At 44.6% G+C, this 17,216-nt stretch overlaps 1 protein-coding gene across 5 annotated transcripts in view; it reads right to left on the reverse strand.

Moving 5' to 3' along the window:
* Positions 1 to 17,216, reverse strand: part of LOC140426929 (protein phosphatase 3 catalytic subunit alpha-like) — a 603,583-nt gene that overhangs the window by 358,619 nt on the left and 227,748 nt on the right. For 3 of the 5 annotated variants that reach the window (XM_072512224.1, XM_072512223.1, XM_072512226.1), the window contains one exon: positions 14,157 to 14,237. The exons of the other annotated variants lie outside the window; for them this stretch is intronic. In XM_072512224.1, coding sequence (XP_072368325.1) covers positions 14,157 to 14,237 — 81 coding nt within the window. The remainder of the gene's footprint in view (positions 1 to 14,156; positions 14,238 to 17,216) is intronic. 5 annotated transcript variants of the gene reach the window in all.

Raw genomic sequence — 17,216 nt, forward strand, 5'->3', positions numbered from 1 at the left:
CAGGTATCAAATGATACCACCACAAGGTTCAACCGGCTATCGATCAAAGAGCCAAACACCAGTTAGTTCAAGGTCAAGGGTACTTTATTTACACATTCAATTAATCATGCAACATAAACACTACTAGTTAAACTACACCTATCGACTATGACAACCTGTACTTAACTTCAGGCACCCGGTTGAGGTCAGAGGAACAGTGGCCGTTGTTCGATCCTGGATCTATCGGGTCTGTAGAAGTAACTGCTGCTCAGCTAGGCTCATCTGTCTGGTAGCGGGCTTTGAACTTGAACTTGTTTCTGGTGGTGCTGCGATTGGAGATGGACGTTGCCAGAGCGCCAGGTCCAAAAGAGGCCGAACACAAAAGTGGACTCTCTTCTTATGCTCTTTTGGGATGTCCTTCAGTTTGGACCCCACTAATAGTAATCCCTGATCACTATGTTCGAATCGAACCAATAAATGGGTGGGTGCCTTGATGGCTGGCGTGTTCCAAGCGGTCATTGACTCTGTTGTTTACGCTTCCCTAGTACAGGGAGTGGCGCCGAAATGTCTGGGACTGTACCGGTCGCTCAAGTACCAGTCCTTTGTCTGGTGGAGATGAGCCATCAAATGCTAATCGGTCCATCAAATGCTAATCGGTTGGGATTTCGATACTGTCTGGATTCCTCACTCGCAAATATACATTTCAGGCTCTGAGCCTGCCTGAATCTCACATTGTCCATTTTCCCCATTATGCTTTGCGACCTTCTCTGTTCCTGGTTGTAAGTGGCCATCCCAGATGGCTACATTCCGTCCTCTTGATCCTCAACGCGAAGCGTGAAGGATCACACTACTGGATCTTCTCCTGTTTTCTGACATGCCGGGTACCCTCAATCAAGAACAGGTTCTACCATACTCTGTCCTATGGGTCAAAATATTTACCTAAGTTTCCCTCATACAACATATATTCTAAAAGATCCTAAGGGGCATTTAACATTCAAACATACATTTAAATCTCTTAACACAAAAAGGGGAACCTCTAACTGTCTCTAACGAGACTATACTCATGCTGCTATCTAATAACCAAAGAACATTTCTTATAATACAAAATAACCAATAGCAGCATCACATTCCTACTTACCACTAATGTCTATGTACAAAGAAAGTAACTTTATTAAAACAACAACCGCAGAATGTATTAGGGAGGAAAGATTCAGAAAGAGTGCGCGGTTTGCTGGAGTCCGAGGAAAGGGGCTCTAAGTGTATATACTGGAGGGCGGGAGGCTCTCCTTCTCCATTTCCGAAGTCTGATCATCTAGATGATACTGTACAGTTTAGCTATCACCAGTAGGGCTTCTACTGTGTATGACAGGGAGTACCATTTTATGACATTCTCACACCATGTGGGGGTATCAGTGGCTGTGTCTATGTGTGGTGTAGTGTCCGGGCGAGGGGTGTCATGTGGGGTAGTAATGTTCAGGGCCTGTGTGGTGAGGGATGTAGGGGTGGGCAACGCGCGCAACTGAATTGATCCAACGACGATCATGATGCAGATCATCAGGTTCATCTTCATCTTGTCCGTACTTTTCTCTGTCTTCAGGTAAATCCGTATCTTCCTGGGGGTACAAGCATAATATCTGTTATTATCTTGTTGCTTAATATAACACTGTTTTGTGAAGGGTAGGTCGTACCTTATTGAGTTCTTTGAGAAGGTGACCAAACAGGTGGATGAGGTTAAAGCAGTTGATGTGGTGTATATGGATTTCAGTAAAGCGTTTGATAAGGTTCCCCACAGTAGGCTACTGCAGAAAATACGGAGGTATGGGATTCAGGGTGATTTAGCAGTTTGGATCAGAAATTGGCTAGCTGGAAGAAGCCAAAGGGTGATGATTAATGGGAAATGTTCAGACTGGAGTCCAGTTACTAGTGGTGTACCACAAGGATCTGTTTTGGGGCCACTGCTGTTTGTCATTTTTATAAATGACCTGGAGGAGGGCGTAGAAGGATGGGTGAGTAAATTTGCAGATGACACTAAAGCCGGTGGAGTTGTGGACAGTGCGGAAGGATGTTACAAGTTACAGAGGGACATAGATAAGCTGCAGCGCTGGGCTGAGAGGTGGCAAATGGAGTTTAATGCAGAAAAGTGTGAGGTGATTCATTTTGGAAGGAATAACAGGAAGACAGAGTACTGGGCTAATGGTAAGATTCTTGGCAGTGTGGATGAGCAGAGCAATCTCGGTGTCCATGTACATAGATCCCTGAAAGTTGCCACCCAGGTTGAGAGGGTTGTTCAGAAGGTGTACGGTGTGTTAGCTTTTATTGGTAGAGGGATTGAGTTTCGGAGCCATGAGGTCATGTTGCAGCTGTACAAAACTCTGGTGCGGCCGCATTTGGAGTATTGCGTGCAATTCTGGTCGCCGCATTATGGGAAGGATGTGGAAGCATTGGAAGTGGTGCAGAGGAGATTTACCAGAATGTTGCCTGGTATGGAGGGAAGATCTTATGAGGAAAGGCTGGGGGACTTGAGGCTGTTTTCGTTAGAGAGAAGAAGGTTAAGACGTGACTTAATTGAGGCATACAAGATGATAAGAGGATTGGATAGGGTGGACAGTGAGAGCCTTTTTCTTCGGATGGTGATGTCTAGCACGAGGGGACATACCTTTAAATTGAGGGGAGATAGATATAAGACAGATGTCAGAGGTAGGTTCTTCACTCAGAGAGTAGTAAGGGCTTGGAATGCCCTGCCTGCAACAGTAGTGGACTCACCAACACCAAGGGCATTCAAATGGTCATTGGATAGACATATGGACGATAAGGGAATAGTGTAGATGGGCTTAAGAGTGGTTTCACAGGTCGGCGCAACATTGAGGGCCGAAGGGCCTGTACTGCGCTATAATGTTCTATATTCTATCTCGTTTGTCTGTCTGTTTCTCCTTATCATCAATTTTCCCATTTAGAATCATCACCATATGTGACTCCCTCATTTTTTTTTTTTTTTTTTTAAACCAACCATTTGGGAGAAAAGACATCCGAAAAAAAAATTCTGTCACCGTGCGAGCACTCTCGCAGCCTGTGTTTAATGGACTGAGTGGGCAGACAATTTCTTTGTCCTCTGCAAACTTGTTTCAATCAAGTGTTTTGAACTTGTAAATAGCAGGTGGGGGGATAGCAACCGACGGGTCGCCGGAAAGGGGGCAAAAGTTGTGACAAAAGTGCATTCTTTAAACTACAGTTGTAAAAACAGCAAAAGAATTTCAAAAATAATTCCCCGAATGGGGTGCGTATGATCCGCAGCAGGGCAAGAATGGGTGGAATCCCCGGGTAGGGCTGTGATCAGTGCCGTTGCTCCACTACCCGAGCTTGGCTGACCAAATGTACAGGGTGTCATCAGACAGGGCGGGGATAAGTGCCGTTACTCCACTGCCTGAGTGACCTTCCAAGAGATATAAGAATTTGACGATATATGGGTCCAGCAAACTTGTTTCTTTAACTGCTATGTGGCGTCAGAAGAGTGGTCATTACTGTATCAAGAAATTTTTCGTGAGGCCAACACACAAAATCGTACAAGAGAGAGAACAGTCAACATTAAAACAAACTAAAGAAGAAAGCGGGCAGGTTCCATCAGGGAATAGGACACCGTAAATCACATTTGGCCTGGGGTGTAACCAGCATATGCAGTCAGTGTAGTGTGACCGAAGAAGAGAGGAAGGAGGAGAGAAACAAAAATGAAGTGGCATTGCTGAGGTGTCCCTGCCATGAGAAGTGGCAGGTAAGCGCTCACAGTTTGCATGGGGCAGCTGGGACCTTGTGGCTGTTGTGGGTGGTGTTCTGTTTCATATCTGGGAGCTAGTCTAGCTGGTGGTGGTGGTCTCCTGCAATCTCAGGTGAAGTATCCTGACTGCCCACAGTTGTAACATGACCCCTGGGGCACGTAAGGTGGAGCAAGCACTCTGGTGTATTGCTCTCTTGGGTATGGTTCCCTGGGTGGGGGGTTGGGCTGTTGGTGTCGTTGCTGGTTCAGAGGGGCATTTGTGGGCTGATTCCGTTGCTGTTTCGGGGGGGCTTGACATTCTCGTGCGTAATGTCCTTTCTGTCCACAATTGTAGCATTCCTGCACTTTAGGGCGCTGTGTGTTACTTCTGCCTTCATTTACCCATGCGGGGTCTTGGTGTGTCCTTAGTGGATTCATTGTGGCGTCTATTCTTTCCTGCTCTGTCTTTCTCTGTAGGGACGGTTCCCAAGCTCTGGATAATCGCTTCAGTACCTACACTTCATTGTGTGCCGGGTCTGAGGGGTCGTAGTTGGCACATGCCCTTTGTCCTGTCTCCGTGGCATGGGATACTAGAGTACGGGTCCATTTGACCGTATCGTCTACCGATAAACGGGCGTGGGCTAACTCACCGAATACAGCGGTAAAGTGGATCCAGAGGCATCCAGCAAATGCTGTTGGATGCTCTCCTTTTTCTGTCTGCGCCGGATGAGTCCTTCTGCCGGATCTCCTCTCTTGTAGCCAATGGTGTCTAAAATGGCTGTTTTCATGTCTTGGAGGATACTTCCTCCTCCATTTTGTGGGTAAGGAAGAGCTCACCTAACCGATGGGTCTAGAGCACTATGTGCTGTACCTCTTCCTGCTCGTCCAAACCGTACATGAGGGTCTGTTGCTTACTAGTTCGAAAAAGTGGTGTGGGTCTGGTATGGGGTAGAAGGTCTCAATTTTATCGCGGGCATTTCTTAACTGGGTGATGGTTAATGGGATGGTGTACACAAAATCGGATTGGTCTTCCGTGGTGACCCTGCACTGCGTAGTGATGGGGTTCATTGGGTTGGGTGCTGCCTGTGCAGTCGGTGGTGCAGGGTGCTTTTCTTTTCTGGGCCTGGGGGGCTCTATTCTGATTTTCTGTCCCGTTCACGTATCGTTGGGCCGTTAAATTCCTGCCAATCGGGGCCATCTTCCTGATCTAGCTGTGGGCCAAAGGCATCTCTGAACCCATTCTGAACGAATAGCAGTGATTGCAATCTTGCAATTTGCTGCCTGCACTTGGCATGATCCACCGAACTCTGCCTCTGTTGGTTGGTGGAACTGTGGAGTGCTCAAAGGGCTGCCTTCAAATCATCACACTGTTTCCTCAATTGTTGTACCTGATTCTCGGTCTCATCTCTTACCAGTACCGCACGTTGCGTGTCCTGGTAGGCCTTATCATATTGAATCTGGAAGATACGGAGGTGGGCAAAACAAGATTGGTGTGCCCTCTTGACATCATCCATCACATTGTCCTTCGCCGCTAACTGCTCCCAGCGTTGCTCATTTAATTTCTCACATTCATTAATGTTTCGCTCTCTACTTCTCCTCAAGCTGTCTACGGAGCGTCCTCATGACCTCCTCTGTGCCCTGCAATTGTGCCAAGCAGGACACGATTGCCATCGGCTTACGAACCTTACTCAAATTCCTCTTGTGGATCTCGGTCAGCCTGTCCTATGCTGCCAGGACCTGTTTTCTCATTCGCGCAAAATTCCAACCATAGGAGCCATCCTTTCCCCTTTAGGTATCTCCTAATCTCTTCTTCCCATATGGGACACTGTTCTGCTCTGTTGGTCGCTGCGATCTCGGGCTCTTGTGGATGCATAAGGCGTTCCATTGCCTTCCCTACAATTATCTCTGTCTTTACCGGGAATTTGGAACAAGGGGGAATAAAGCGGTGGTGCAAACACGGGTAGGGCTCAAACTATTTTCCGGTTTACGCAACTCCCGAAAGTTTCACGCAACAAAATCTATCGAGGTTACCTTATCATGGAATTTGATTATCATAGAATTTACAGTGCAGAAGGAGGCCATTCGGCCCATCGTGTCTGCACCGGCTCTTGGAAAGAGCACCCTACCAAAGGTCAACACCTCCACCATATCCCCATAACCCAGTAACCCCACCCAACACGAAGGGCAATTTTGGACACCAAGGGCAATTTATCATGGCCAATCCACCTAACCTGCACACCTTTGGACTGTGGGAGGAAACCGGAGCACCCGGAGGAAACTCATGCACACACAGGGAGGATGTGCAGACTCCACACAGACAGTGACACAAGCCGGAATCGAACCTGGGACCTTGGAGCTGTGAAGCAATTGTGCTATCCACAATGCTACCATGTTGCCCTTATATCCCTTTATTAGTACGCATGCAAATTACACACTTCCAAATTTTGGAGATTTGATCGATACTGGTTTCGCTTGTGGTTTCTTTTACTTTGCCAATTTGCATTTCTCATTCAAACGCTTTTGTGGGTTCTCTCGGAGTGACACAGTCACTTCTGGGTCGAGTCCCATCAGATGTCACCAATAACTGTTGCCTTTTCTGTGGCTCTGCTGTAACTATGGCAGTCAGTGAGGTTGCCCTCCTTCCTTTGGATATCAATATTACAATGCTGAGTCGCCAGGTATCGAATGATACCACCACAAGGTTCAACCGGCTATCGATCAAAGAGCCAAACACCAGTTAGTTAGTTCAAGGTCAAGGGTACTTTATTTACACACACAATTAATCATGCAACATAAACACTACTAGTTAAACTAAACCTATCGACTAAGACAACCTGTACTTAACTTCAGGCACCCGGTTGAAGTCAGAGGAACAGTGGCCGTTGTTCGATTCTGGATCTATCGGGTTTGTAGAAGTAACTGCTGCTCACCTAGGCTCATCCGTCTGGTAGCGGGCGTTGAACTTGAACTTGCTTCTGGCGGTGCTGCGATTGGAGATGGACGTTGCCAGAGCACCAGGTCCAAAAGAGACCGAACACATGGTGGACTCTCTTCTTATGCTTGGGTGTTCTCGCGCTCTTTTGGGATGTCCTTCAGTTTGGACCCCACTAATTGGGTGATCCCTGATCACTATGTTCGAATCGAACCAATAAATGGACGGGTGCCTTCATGGCTGGGCGTGTTCCAAGCGATCATTGACCCTGTTGTTTATGCTTCCCTAGTACAGGGAATGGTGCTGAAATGAATGGGACTGTACCGGTCGCTCAAGTTCCAGTCCTTTGTTTGGTGGAGATGGGCCATCAAATGCTAATCGGTCCATCAAAATGCTAATCGGTTGGGATTTCGATACCGTCTGGATTCCTCACTCGCAAATATACATTTCAGGCTCTGAGCCTGCCTGAATCTCGCATTGTCCATTTTTCCCGCTAAGCTTTGCGACCTTCTCTGTTCCTGGCTGTAGTGGCCATCCCTGATGGCTACACTTGTCAGGTGCAGGGAAGAAAAATTGACCCTCTGGTGTTTCCACTGCATGGTCAACAATGATGTATTGAATGAAAGGAGACAACTTCATAGCTTTGATTTGGGGCAGCACAAGTGGATAGCACTGTGGCTTCACAGCGCCAGGGTCCCAGGTTCGATTCCCCGCTGGGTCACTGTCTGTTCGGAGTCTTCACGTTCTCCCCGTGTCTGCGTGGGTTTCCTCCGGGTTTCCTCCCACAGTCCAAAGACGTGCAGGTTAGGTGGATTGGACATGATAAATTGCCCTTTTAGCATAGCGAGAAAAAAGGACAATGTGAGATTCAGGCAGGCTCAGAGCCTGAAATGTATATTTGCGAGTGAGGAATCCAGACGGTATCGAAATCCCAACCGATTAGCATTTTGATGGACCGATTAGCATTTGATGGCCCATCTCCACCAGTCAAATGACTGGTACTTGAGCGACCGGTACAGTCCCAGACATTTCGGCGCCACTCCCTGTACTAGGGAAGCGTAAACAACAGGGTCAATGACCGCTTGGGACACGCCCAGCCAGTGACCAAAAACGTTAGGAGGTGTTATTGGGTTAGGCGGATAGGGTTGAAGTGAGGGCTTAAGTGGGTCGGTGCAGATTCGATGGGCCGAATGGCCTCCTTCTGCACTGTATGTTCTATGATCCATAGAACTAATGTAAAAGTGTTTTAAATGACAAGAATGTAGCAGCCAAATACTGAACAGATTTAAAGGCTTCAATACTAATAAAGCTCATAGACGAAGATAAATCATCACCTGACACACCTAAAAAAAATGTTGAGTAACAAAGGTCCCCTTGGACAACAACTCAGAAGGCTCAAGGAAGCAATTCATCCCAAAACATCTGTGCTCCTATGATGATCCCTCAATTATCCCAGTGAGCCAGAGAAGACAGCCAGAGTGAGACAGCAAAGAGTGAGTTTGGGAATTTGAATATAGGTGGGAACTGAATCAAATCAAATCAGTAAGGCAGCTCCTTTTAAATTTCATGAGTTTAAATTAATCTAGAATTGTACAGTGTAGGTTAACAAGGGCTGCCCCACCCATTCACATAACTGGTTGGCAGTTAAGTGTCAGTCACTTTAAATCTACCTTGATCTAAAAGCAGGTGGGGGAGGGGAGTCAACTCAGACCAATTTAAAAAGAGCAACTTGTAACTCACTCCCAGTGAGCCAGAGAAGAAACAGCCAGAGTGAGACAGCAAAGAGTGAGTTTGGGAATTTGAATCTAGGTGCGAATTCAAAGCGTGGGGAGGAAGTGCTTTTTATCCCTGGTAAGTGACTGGTAAGTAGTTTTTCTGTTTTCTTTTTCTTTTCATTGGTATATTTATTTATTTTTGCTTCGTTGTTTATTTTTGGGGGGGGAAATTGTAGTTGTTGAAGTTAACCGAAGGTTTAAGACATGGCAGGATACCTCAGACCCATGTCATTCTCCTCGTGTGCGATGTGGGAGCTCAGGGACACGTCCACTGTCCCTGGCTCCTTCACGTGCAAGAAGTGTGTCCAGTTGCAGCTCCTGTTAGACCGCTTGAGGACGATGCTGAGGACGTCATGGATAGCACGTTTAGCGAGTTGGTCACACCGCAGGTGAAAGGTACTGAGGGAGTTAGAAAATGGGTGACCAAAAGACAGAGCAAGAGTAGGAAGGCAAGAGTAGGAAGGCAGTGCAGGTGTCCCCTGCGGTCATCTCCCTGAAAAACAGATGTACCGTTTTGGATACTGTTGAGGGAGATGGCTCACCAGGGGAAGGCAGCAGCAGCCAGGTTCATGGCACCGTGGCTGGCTCTACTGCACAGCTGGGCAGGAAGAAGAATGGCAGGGCTATAGTGATAGGGGACTCGATCGTAAGGGGAATAGACAGGCGGTTCTGCGGACGCAATTGAGACTCCAGGATGGTATGTTGCCTCCCTGGTGCAAGGGTCAAGGATGTCTCGGAGCGGCTGCAGGACATTATGGGGGGGGGGGGGTGGGGGTTGGGGGGGGGGGGTGAACAACCAGCTGTCATGGTGCACATAGGCACCGACGATATAGGTAAAAAAAACAGGACGAGGTCCTCAAGATGAATTCAGGGAGTTAGGAGTTAAACTAAAAAGTAGGACCTCAAAGATAGTAATCTCAGGATTCCTACCAGTGCCACAAGCTAGTCAGAGTAAGAATGTCAGGATAGATAGGATGAATGCGTGGCTCGAGAGATGGTGCAAGAGGGAGGGATTCAAATTCCTGGGGCATTGGAATCGGTTCTGGGGGAGGTGGGACCAGTACAAACCGGATGGTCTGCATCTGGGCAGGACTGGAACTGATGTCCTGGGGGGGGGGGGGGGGGGGGGTATTTGCGAGAGCTGTTGGGGAGAGTTTAAACTAATGTGGCAGGGGGGTGGGAACCGACGCAGGAAGTTGGAAGGTAGTAAAACAGGGACAAAAACACAAGGCAGTAAGGGGAAAGTGTAAGGCAGAGAAGCCACAGTCAAAAATCAAAAAGGGCGACAGTACAGTGACTGAGGGGAGCTCAGTGAATAGGACCAGGAATACTAAACTGGAAGTAAAAACATTAATTGTAAGCGACGCGGCAAGTTGTTACATGAAGATATGGGTTCAACGACAAGGAAAACTAGGAGAAAAGTTAAGAGGAAATATAACTTAGGAGAAGTTACTGATCGAGGTGTTAAGATTCAGAAGAGAGGTAAAAAAGCCAACATAAGTGTACTTTACCTGAATGCTCGTAGTATTCAGAATAAGGTAAATGAGTTGATGGTGCAAATCATCGTGAATGATTATGATTTAGTGGCCATTACGGAAACATGGTTAAAGGATGGTCACGACTGGGAGTTAAATATCCGAGGGTATCAAACTATTCGGAAGGACAGAGTGGATGGTAAGGGAGGTGGTGTAGCTCTGATATTTAAGGATGACATCTGGGCAATAGTAAGGGATGACATCGGTGCTATGGATGAAAAGGTTGAATCCATTTGGGTGGAAATCAGGAATAGTAAGCCGAAAAAGTCACTGATAGGAGTAGTCTATAGGCCACCAAATAGTAACATTATGGTGGGGCAGGCAATAAACAAAGAAATAACTGATGCATGTAGAAATGGTACAGCAGTTGTCATGGGGGATTTTAATCTACATGTTGATTGGTTTAACCAGGTCGGTCAAAGCAGCCTTGAGGAGGAGTTTATAGAATGTATCCGCGATAGTTTCCTAGAACAGTATGTAATGGAACCTACAAGGGAACAAACGGTCCTAGATCTGGTCCTGTGTAATGAGACAGGATTGATTCAGGATCTCATAGTTAGAGATCCTCTCGGAACGAGCGATCACAATATGGTGAAATTTAAAATACAGATGGAGGGTGCGAAGGTAAAATCAAACACTAGTGTTTTGTGCTTAAACAAAGGAGATTGCAATGGGATGAGAGAAGAACTAGCTAAGGTAGACTGGGAGCAAAGACTTTATGGTGAAACAGTTGAGGAACCGTGGAGAACCTTCCAAGCGATTTTTCACAGTGGTCAGCAAAGGTTTATACCAACAAAAAGGAAGGGCGGTAGAAATATTGGTCCTTTAGAGGATGAGAAGGGAGATTTAATAATGGGAGATGAGGAAATGGCTGAGGAACTGAACAGGTTTTTTGGATCGGTCTTCACAGTGGAAGACATAAATAACATGCCAGTGACTGATGGAAATGAGGCTATGACAGGTGAGGACCTTGAGAGGATTGTTATCACTAAGGAGGTAGTGATGGGCAAGCTAATGGGGCTAAAGGTAGACAAGTCTCCTGGACCTGATGGAATGCATCCCAGAGTGCTAAAAGAGATGGCTAGGGAAATTGCAAATGCACTAGTGATAATTTACCAAAATTCACTGGACTCTGGGGTGGACCTGGCGGATTGGAAATTAGCAAACGTGACACCACTGTTATAAGAAGGAGGTAGGCAGAAAGCAGGTAATTATAGGCAGTGAGCTTAACTTCGATAGTAGGGAAGATGCTGGAATCTATCATCAAGGAAGAAATAGCGAGGCATCTGGATGGAAATTGTCCATTGGGCAGACGCAGCATGGGGTCATAAAGGGCAGGTCGTGCCTAACTAATTTAGTGGAATTTTTTGAGGACATTACCAGTGCGGTAGATAACGGGGAGCCAATGGATGTGGTATATCTGGATTTCCAGAAAGTCTTTGACAAGGTGCCACACAAAAGGTTGCTGCATAAGATAAAGATGCATGGCATTAAGGGGAAAGTAGTAGCATGGATAGAGGATTGGTTAATTAATAGAAAGCAAAGAGTGGGGATTAATGGGTGTTTCTCTGGTTGGCAATCAGTAGCTAGTGGTGTCCCTCAGGGATCAGTGTTGGGCCCACAATTGTTCACAATTTACATAGATGATTTGGAGTTGGGGACCAAGGGCAATATGTCCAAGTTTGCAAACGACACTAAGATGAGTGGTAAAGCAAAAAGTGCAGGGGATACTGGAAGTCTGCAGAGGGATTTGGATAGGCTAAGTGAATGGGCTCGGGTCTGACAGATGGAATACAATGTTGACAAATGTGAGGTTATCCATTTTGGTAGTAATAACAGCAAAAGGGATTATTATTTGTGATAAAATTTTAAAACATGCTGCTGTGCAGAGAGACCTGGGTATGCTAGTGCATGAGTCGCAAAAAGTTGGTTTACAGGTGCAACAGGTGATTAAGAAGGCAAATGGAATTTTGTCCTTCATTGCTAGAATGATGGAGTTTAAGACTAGGGAGGTTATGCTGCAATTGTATAAGGTGTTAGTGAGGCCACACCTGGAGTATTGTGTTCAGTTTTGGTCTCCTTACTTGAGAAAGGACGTACAGGCACTGGAGTGTGTACAGAGGAGATCCATTAGGTTAATCCCAGAGCTGGAGGGGTTGGATTACGAGGAGAGGTTGAGTAGACTTGGACTGTACTCGTTGGAATTTAGAAGGATGAGGGGGGATCTTATGGAAACATATTAAATTATGAAGGGAATAGATAGGATAGATGCGGGCAGGTTGTTTCCACTGGCGGGTGAAAGCAGAACAATGGGGCACAGCCTCAAAATAAGGGGAAGTAGATTTAGGACTGAATTTAGGAGGAACTTCTTCACCCAAAGGGTTGTGAATCTATGGAATTCCTTGCCAGGTGAAGCAGTAGAGGCTCCTTCATTAAATGTTTTTAAGATAAAGATAGATAATTTTTGAAGAATAAAGGGATTAAGGGTTCTGGTGTTCAGGCCGGAAAGTAGAGCTGAGTCCACAAAAGATCAGCCATGATCTCATTGAATGGTGGAGCAGGCTCGAGGGGCCAGATGGCCTACTCCTGCTCCTTGTTCTTATGTTCTAAACCTCACTAGGTGATATTGCAAACACAAAGTTCCAGCCAGATTGCAGAAGAATTTGAAAATAGTGGCATCTCCACATATCTGCCCTAAATTGGAAGTAGCACAAACCACCGGTGATCTCTGATCCTCTAGTAAAAATAAGTGACTGATGGAAAAGAAATTCACAAATCATAAGTGTCAACAGAAACTGTATAAACTATTTCTGAACAACCACAACAATGATGTTATAACAATCACTTATCAAAAGAATCTTTCAGAGAATACACACAAGGAAAACATGAATAGGCAGTCAGACTCTCAAGCCTGTACCAACATTTAAATAGACCATGGTTAATCTGTGTTTGAACTCCATTGACCTTCCTTAGCTCCTCAATAGCACACAATAGTATTTACATGACTGTACCCATATATTTGTTTCTTGCCAATTACTGTGGCATTTGTTAACTAACCCTCATTTCTACAAGTCTTAACACTGAATCAGATTACTCATTCACACTTTCAATAATCCTTCAACATGCAATGATAGAGAAGTGGAATTTTTGCCGGGTAATCATAAACTTAGCAATTAACATTTTATTTGTATGTGGCTATTGATGATTGTGTATATTAATAGTTATTAAAATATTCCAAACATTTAAATTGAAAACAAGTTAATTCCCGCAAAGATATGCATGTTAAGAACCTTTGTAAATTGCCATTCAAATCTGTAATCCTTCATCTCAAAGCAAAGAACAAAAATGCCAAACTGCACTTAAATTTTAATCTTCACCAACAATTATAATGCACTTAAATGCTTGAACACAGTAATTTTCCTATTATTCGGTAGTATTTTCGGTTCGGAAATAATGTGCAATATCACACCATTAGGCACAGATTAAATAAATTATTTAAGCATAGAAATATATAGAACTGACAGCACAGAAATTGATCATTTGGCTGAACTGATCTTTTCCAGTGTTCATACTTCAGACAAGCTCTTCCCATTCTAATCACTCCTTCCCACCCTATTCAATTTATTTTTCTTTAATGTGCATATTTATGTATTTATACCCTTTTATACCCTTTATGTATCTATGTTATATGGTTAACCATTTCATGGGACGAACTCCACATTTTCCGTATTCTCTGTGTAAATAAATTCCTCCTAAACTCCATAATTGATGTTTGTGGGTATCCTACATTTACTCCTCCTTGTTATGGACTTACCTACAATTAGAGCAGCTTTTCCACATTTACCAAATTGAAACTCTTCGCAATTTAAAAAAGTCTATCAGTTGAACTCAATACTAATAGAGAGCAAGAAGGAAAAGGGGAGGAGGAAGAGAATGGGCTGTGGAGGATTAGCTTTTGTGGTCAGTGGTGCGCCTGCCACGTCTAAAAGGAAGATTTGGACATTAGTTGTGATGGGTTATTTGTGGGGAGGAGGGGGGGGATGTAAGACACTGGGGAGAGGGTGATCATGCAGGGCGATTGTGAGGGTGGATATTTGATCAAGGGAATGGAAACAGGTAAGCTTAGTGGGCTGGGGGAAGCACTCCTGCTCCTCTTGACCCACAAGAAGTGCTGGAAAGGCACTTACCTGTTCCATCCAGCCGTTCTCGCCTCCCTTCACCTTTCGGATTTCCCGAGGTTCGGGAAACCCGGCTGGCCAGCGTTAAATCTGCAACAGAGATAAAATCTTAGGCACGCAGCCTCATTAAAATATTTTAATGACCAACCTGTCTCCACAGGGCAATTTAGGTGCCCAGCCCCAACTCACCCCAGTTAAAACTGGAAGTGAGCATGTTGTAGGTCAGTTTTCCCACTTTTATATTTGTTTTCACTATTTATGATCATATCAAAATTCTGTTACTATATTTAATGATATGTATCTACCATGCCAGATTTATTTGCTCCTCTATTCCATTTAAATTTCCTACCTTACAAGGAATAAATTAGCTCCTTCTACCAAAATGTCTCCCTGCATTTTAGTGCAACCTCTTACATTATTAGCTATATCACACAATTTGGTACGATCTACAAACTTCAACACCATTCCTCCAATTTCAAAATCCAAATCATTTATGTAATGGTAGACAACAGTGTTTTCAGTATAGATCCCGAGTGGGACACCACTTCCTGCAGCTCCAAGAAACTTCTCTTAACCTCCATCCTCTGCCCTCAGTGTTTTTTGGGGAACTTTTTTAATCCATTCCATTCCTGGCCACTGACCCTACACATCCTGACCTTTGTTTTTTATGTAATATCCTACTCCAGTCAACCATGTTCTGTAATTTTTCAGATACTCTATTATTTTCTGTTACAAATGGATGGTCAGCACATTTATAGAGCAGGATACTTAAACATAAGAAAACATGATCTGAATTCTTCTTCCATTATTGCATTAGCAGATAGCCAAGGCTAACACCTTTGTTTCTATCGTCACCACTAACCCACTGCAAATTTCTTTCTGATGTTATTATAATACACGTGGAATGGTAAGATTTTTTCCAATAGGTTCCCAACCACTAGAATGGAGGTGAATTCAGTGCTGCACTGGTTTAAAAGGCTACGCAAATTTCTGAAGCGTGGCAATTAAGATGTCAAGCAGCCCGAACGTGCCTCAATAGTCAAAAGGGCTGACAAATCCTTGGCATTATCTGTGACGGTTGACTTGATGGAAGTGATTCCTGCTCCTCCTTGTCCGCAAGGACTTCATTTCCTTAAAAGTAACCTGCCATGCTGGTACCCTTCTAACCCTACCTCCTGTGTCCAGCAGGTTTACCCTGCCGGGTGCCCCATGACAGTCTCAGGTAAAGATATCAGGTTGTGGTCCTCATAACATAATCAGCACTGAATCTTTATATTTAAAGAGGACTGTGTTGTCTTTGGGTGTGGTTGGCCAGATCAGTGGGAAAGTGATAGGTAAACTGCCAGTTAAGCGAAGTTAAAATCAAGCTCAATATTTTTATATCACTTTTGACATGCAAAGCTGCTTCTCATTTTATCACTATTTTGCCTCTTAATCCATTATTGTCCTGAACATTGTGAGTTGAAATGAAATGAAATGAAAATCGCTTAGTGTCACAAGTAGGCTTCAAATGAAGTTACTGTGAAAAGCCCCTAGTCGCCACATTCCGGCGCCTGTTCGGGGAGGCTGGTACTGGCCAGTCCTTGACATATTCATGTTAATAGTCTGGATGGATAGCCAACAATGTTTAATATCCCAACCAGGGGGCATAAAGTTAACTCATGCATGTCACCATAAGGTCAGAAATGGAGCTATTGTTGCACTTATCATTTTCCTTCACAATTTCTCAAATAATTAAGCAGTCCCACATGCAGCAAGACATGGACAACATCCATACTTGGACTTAAGTTGCAAGTAACATTCATGTCACAAAGTGCCAGACAATAACCATCTCTAATCCTCACCACTGAATGGCGGAATCCCCACAAAAGCAATAGGCTCTGCTCCCGATTGGCCAGAGACTCACTGGGCCATCAATATAAATGCTGTGGCCAATACGGTAGGTCAGAAGCGATGCATTCTGTGATGAGTGGGTCATTGCTTGACTACCCGCAGCCTCTCTGCTACCTACAAGGCACAATTCAGGAGTGTGATGGAATACTCTCCACTTGCTTTGGTTAGTGCAGCTCCAATAACACTTAGGAATCTCAAGACCATCAAGGGCAAAGCAGCCCACTTCATTGGTAGACCATCCACCATTTTAAACATCCACTCCCTCGATGACCAACATTTAATGGCTGCAGAGTGTACAGGTTCAAGTTACAAAGCCTTGGTTGGTGAGCAACTTCATACCGTACATGCCCATTATTTGGAAGGATAAAGCAGGCGGCAATTGGGAACACCCTTAACTCCAATTTCCTGTTCAAGTAACACAGCATCCTGAGTTAACATGCATCACTTTCCTTCACTATTGCTTGGTCAAAATTCGAGAACTTCCTACCTTCTTCACCTCATGGACTGCCGTAGTTCAAAAAGTGCAAACACATTCTGAAAGGCAGCTAGCGATGACAATAATTGCTGGTTTAACCAGTAACACCCATATCTCAATGTATTTGTTTACTTAACCTTTATTTAGCCAGATGAGTCAATTGAAAACCAATCCTCATTTAATTCTCAAAAGGTAAATAATGTAAAATCACTAATCATTTACAAATTTCAGAGTATCAGAATGCTATTGTGGCAATTGTTATCTGATGTGTACAGTAACGCAAAACATAATTCCAGTTCTAGTACAATGTACCAGATATTTACTCGAAGTCAAGAAGAGAGCAAGGTTGGGCAGTGCAGGGGGTTGGTTGGTGGAGGAGGACTTTTGGACTGTAAACATGGAACTAAAGGCTTCCCTCATGTCCTGTTAAATTTAACAGCAGGACTCCCATTCAACACTTGCAACGGATTTCCTGCCCAACAGCCACTCAGATTGACAGACATGTGAATAAGCTTGATGGGTTAGGGGAAACATTCCTGTTCCAATTGTCTCACCAGCAATTTTTTAAAAATTTAATCTTATAGGTCCAGACCTTATTCCCTCTTTTTAGCTGCCGGGATTCCTGCATCCCAGCAGGTAACCCTATACATTAAAAATAAAAACTGAGTTAAAAAGGAAGTATTCAGCCTCCTTAAGCGTTT

Source organism: Scyliorhinus torazame, chromosome 7, assembly GCF_047496885.1.
Source record: "Scyliorhinus torazame isolate Kashiwa2021f chromosome 7, sScyTor2.1, whole genome shotgun sequence".
Lineage (NCBI taxonomy): Eukaryota > Metazoa > Chordata > Chondrichthyes > Carcharhiniformes > Scyliorhinidae > Scyliorhinus > Scyliorhinus torazame.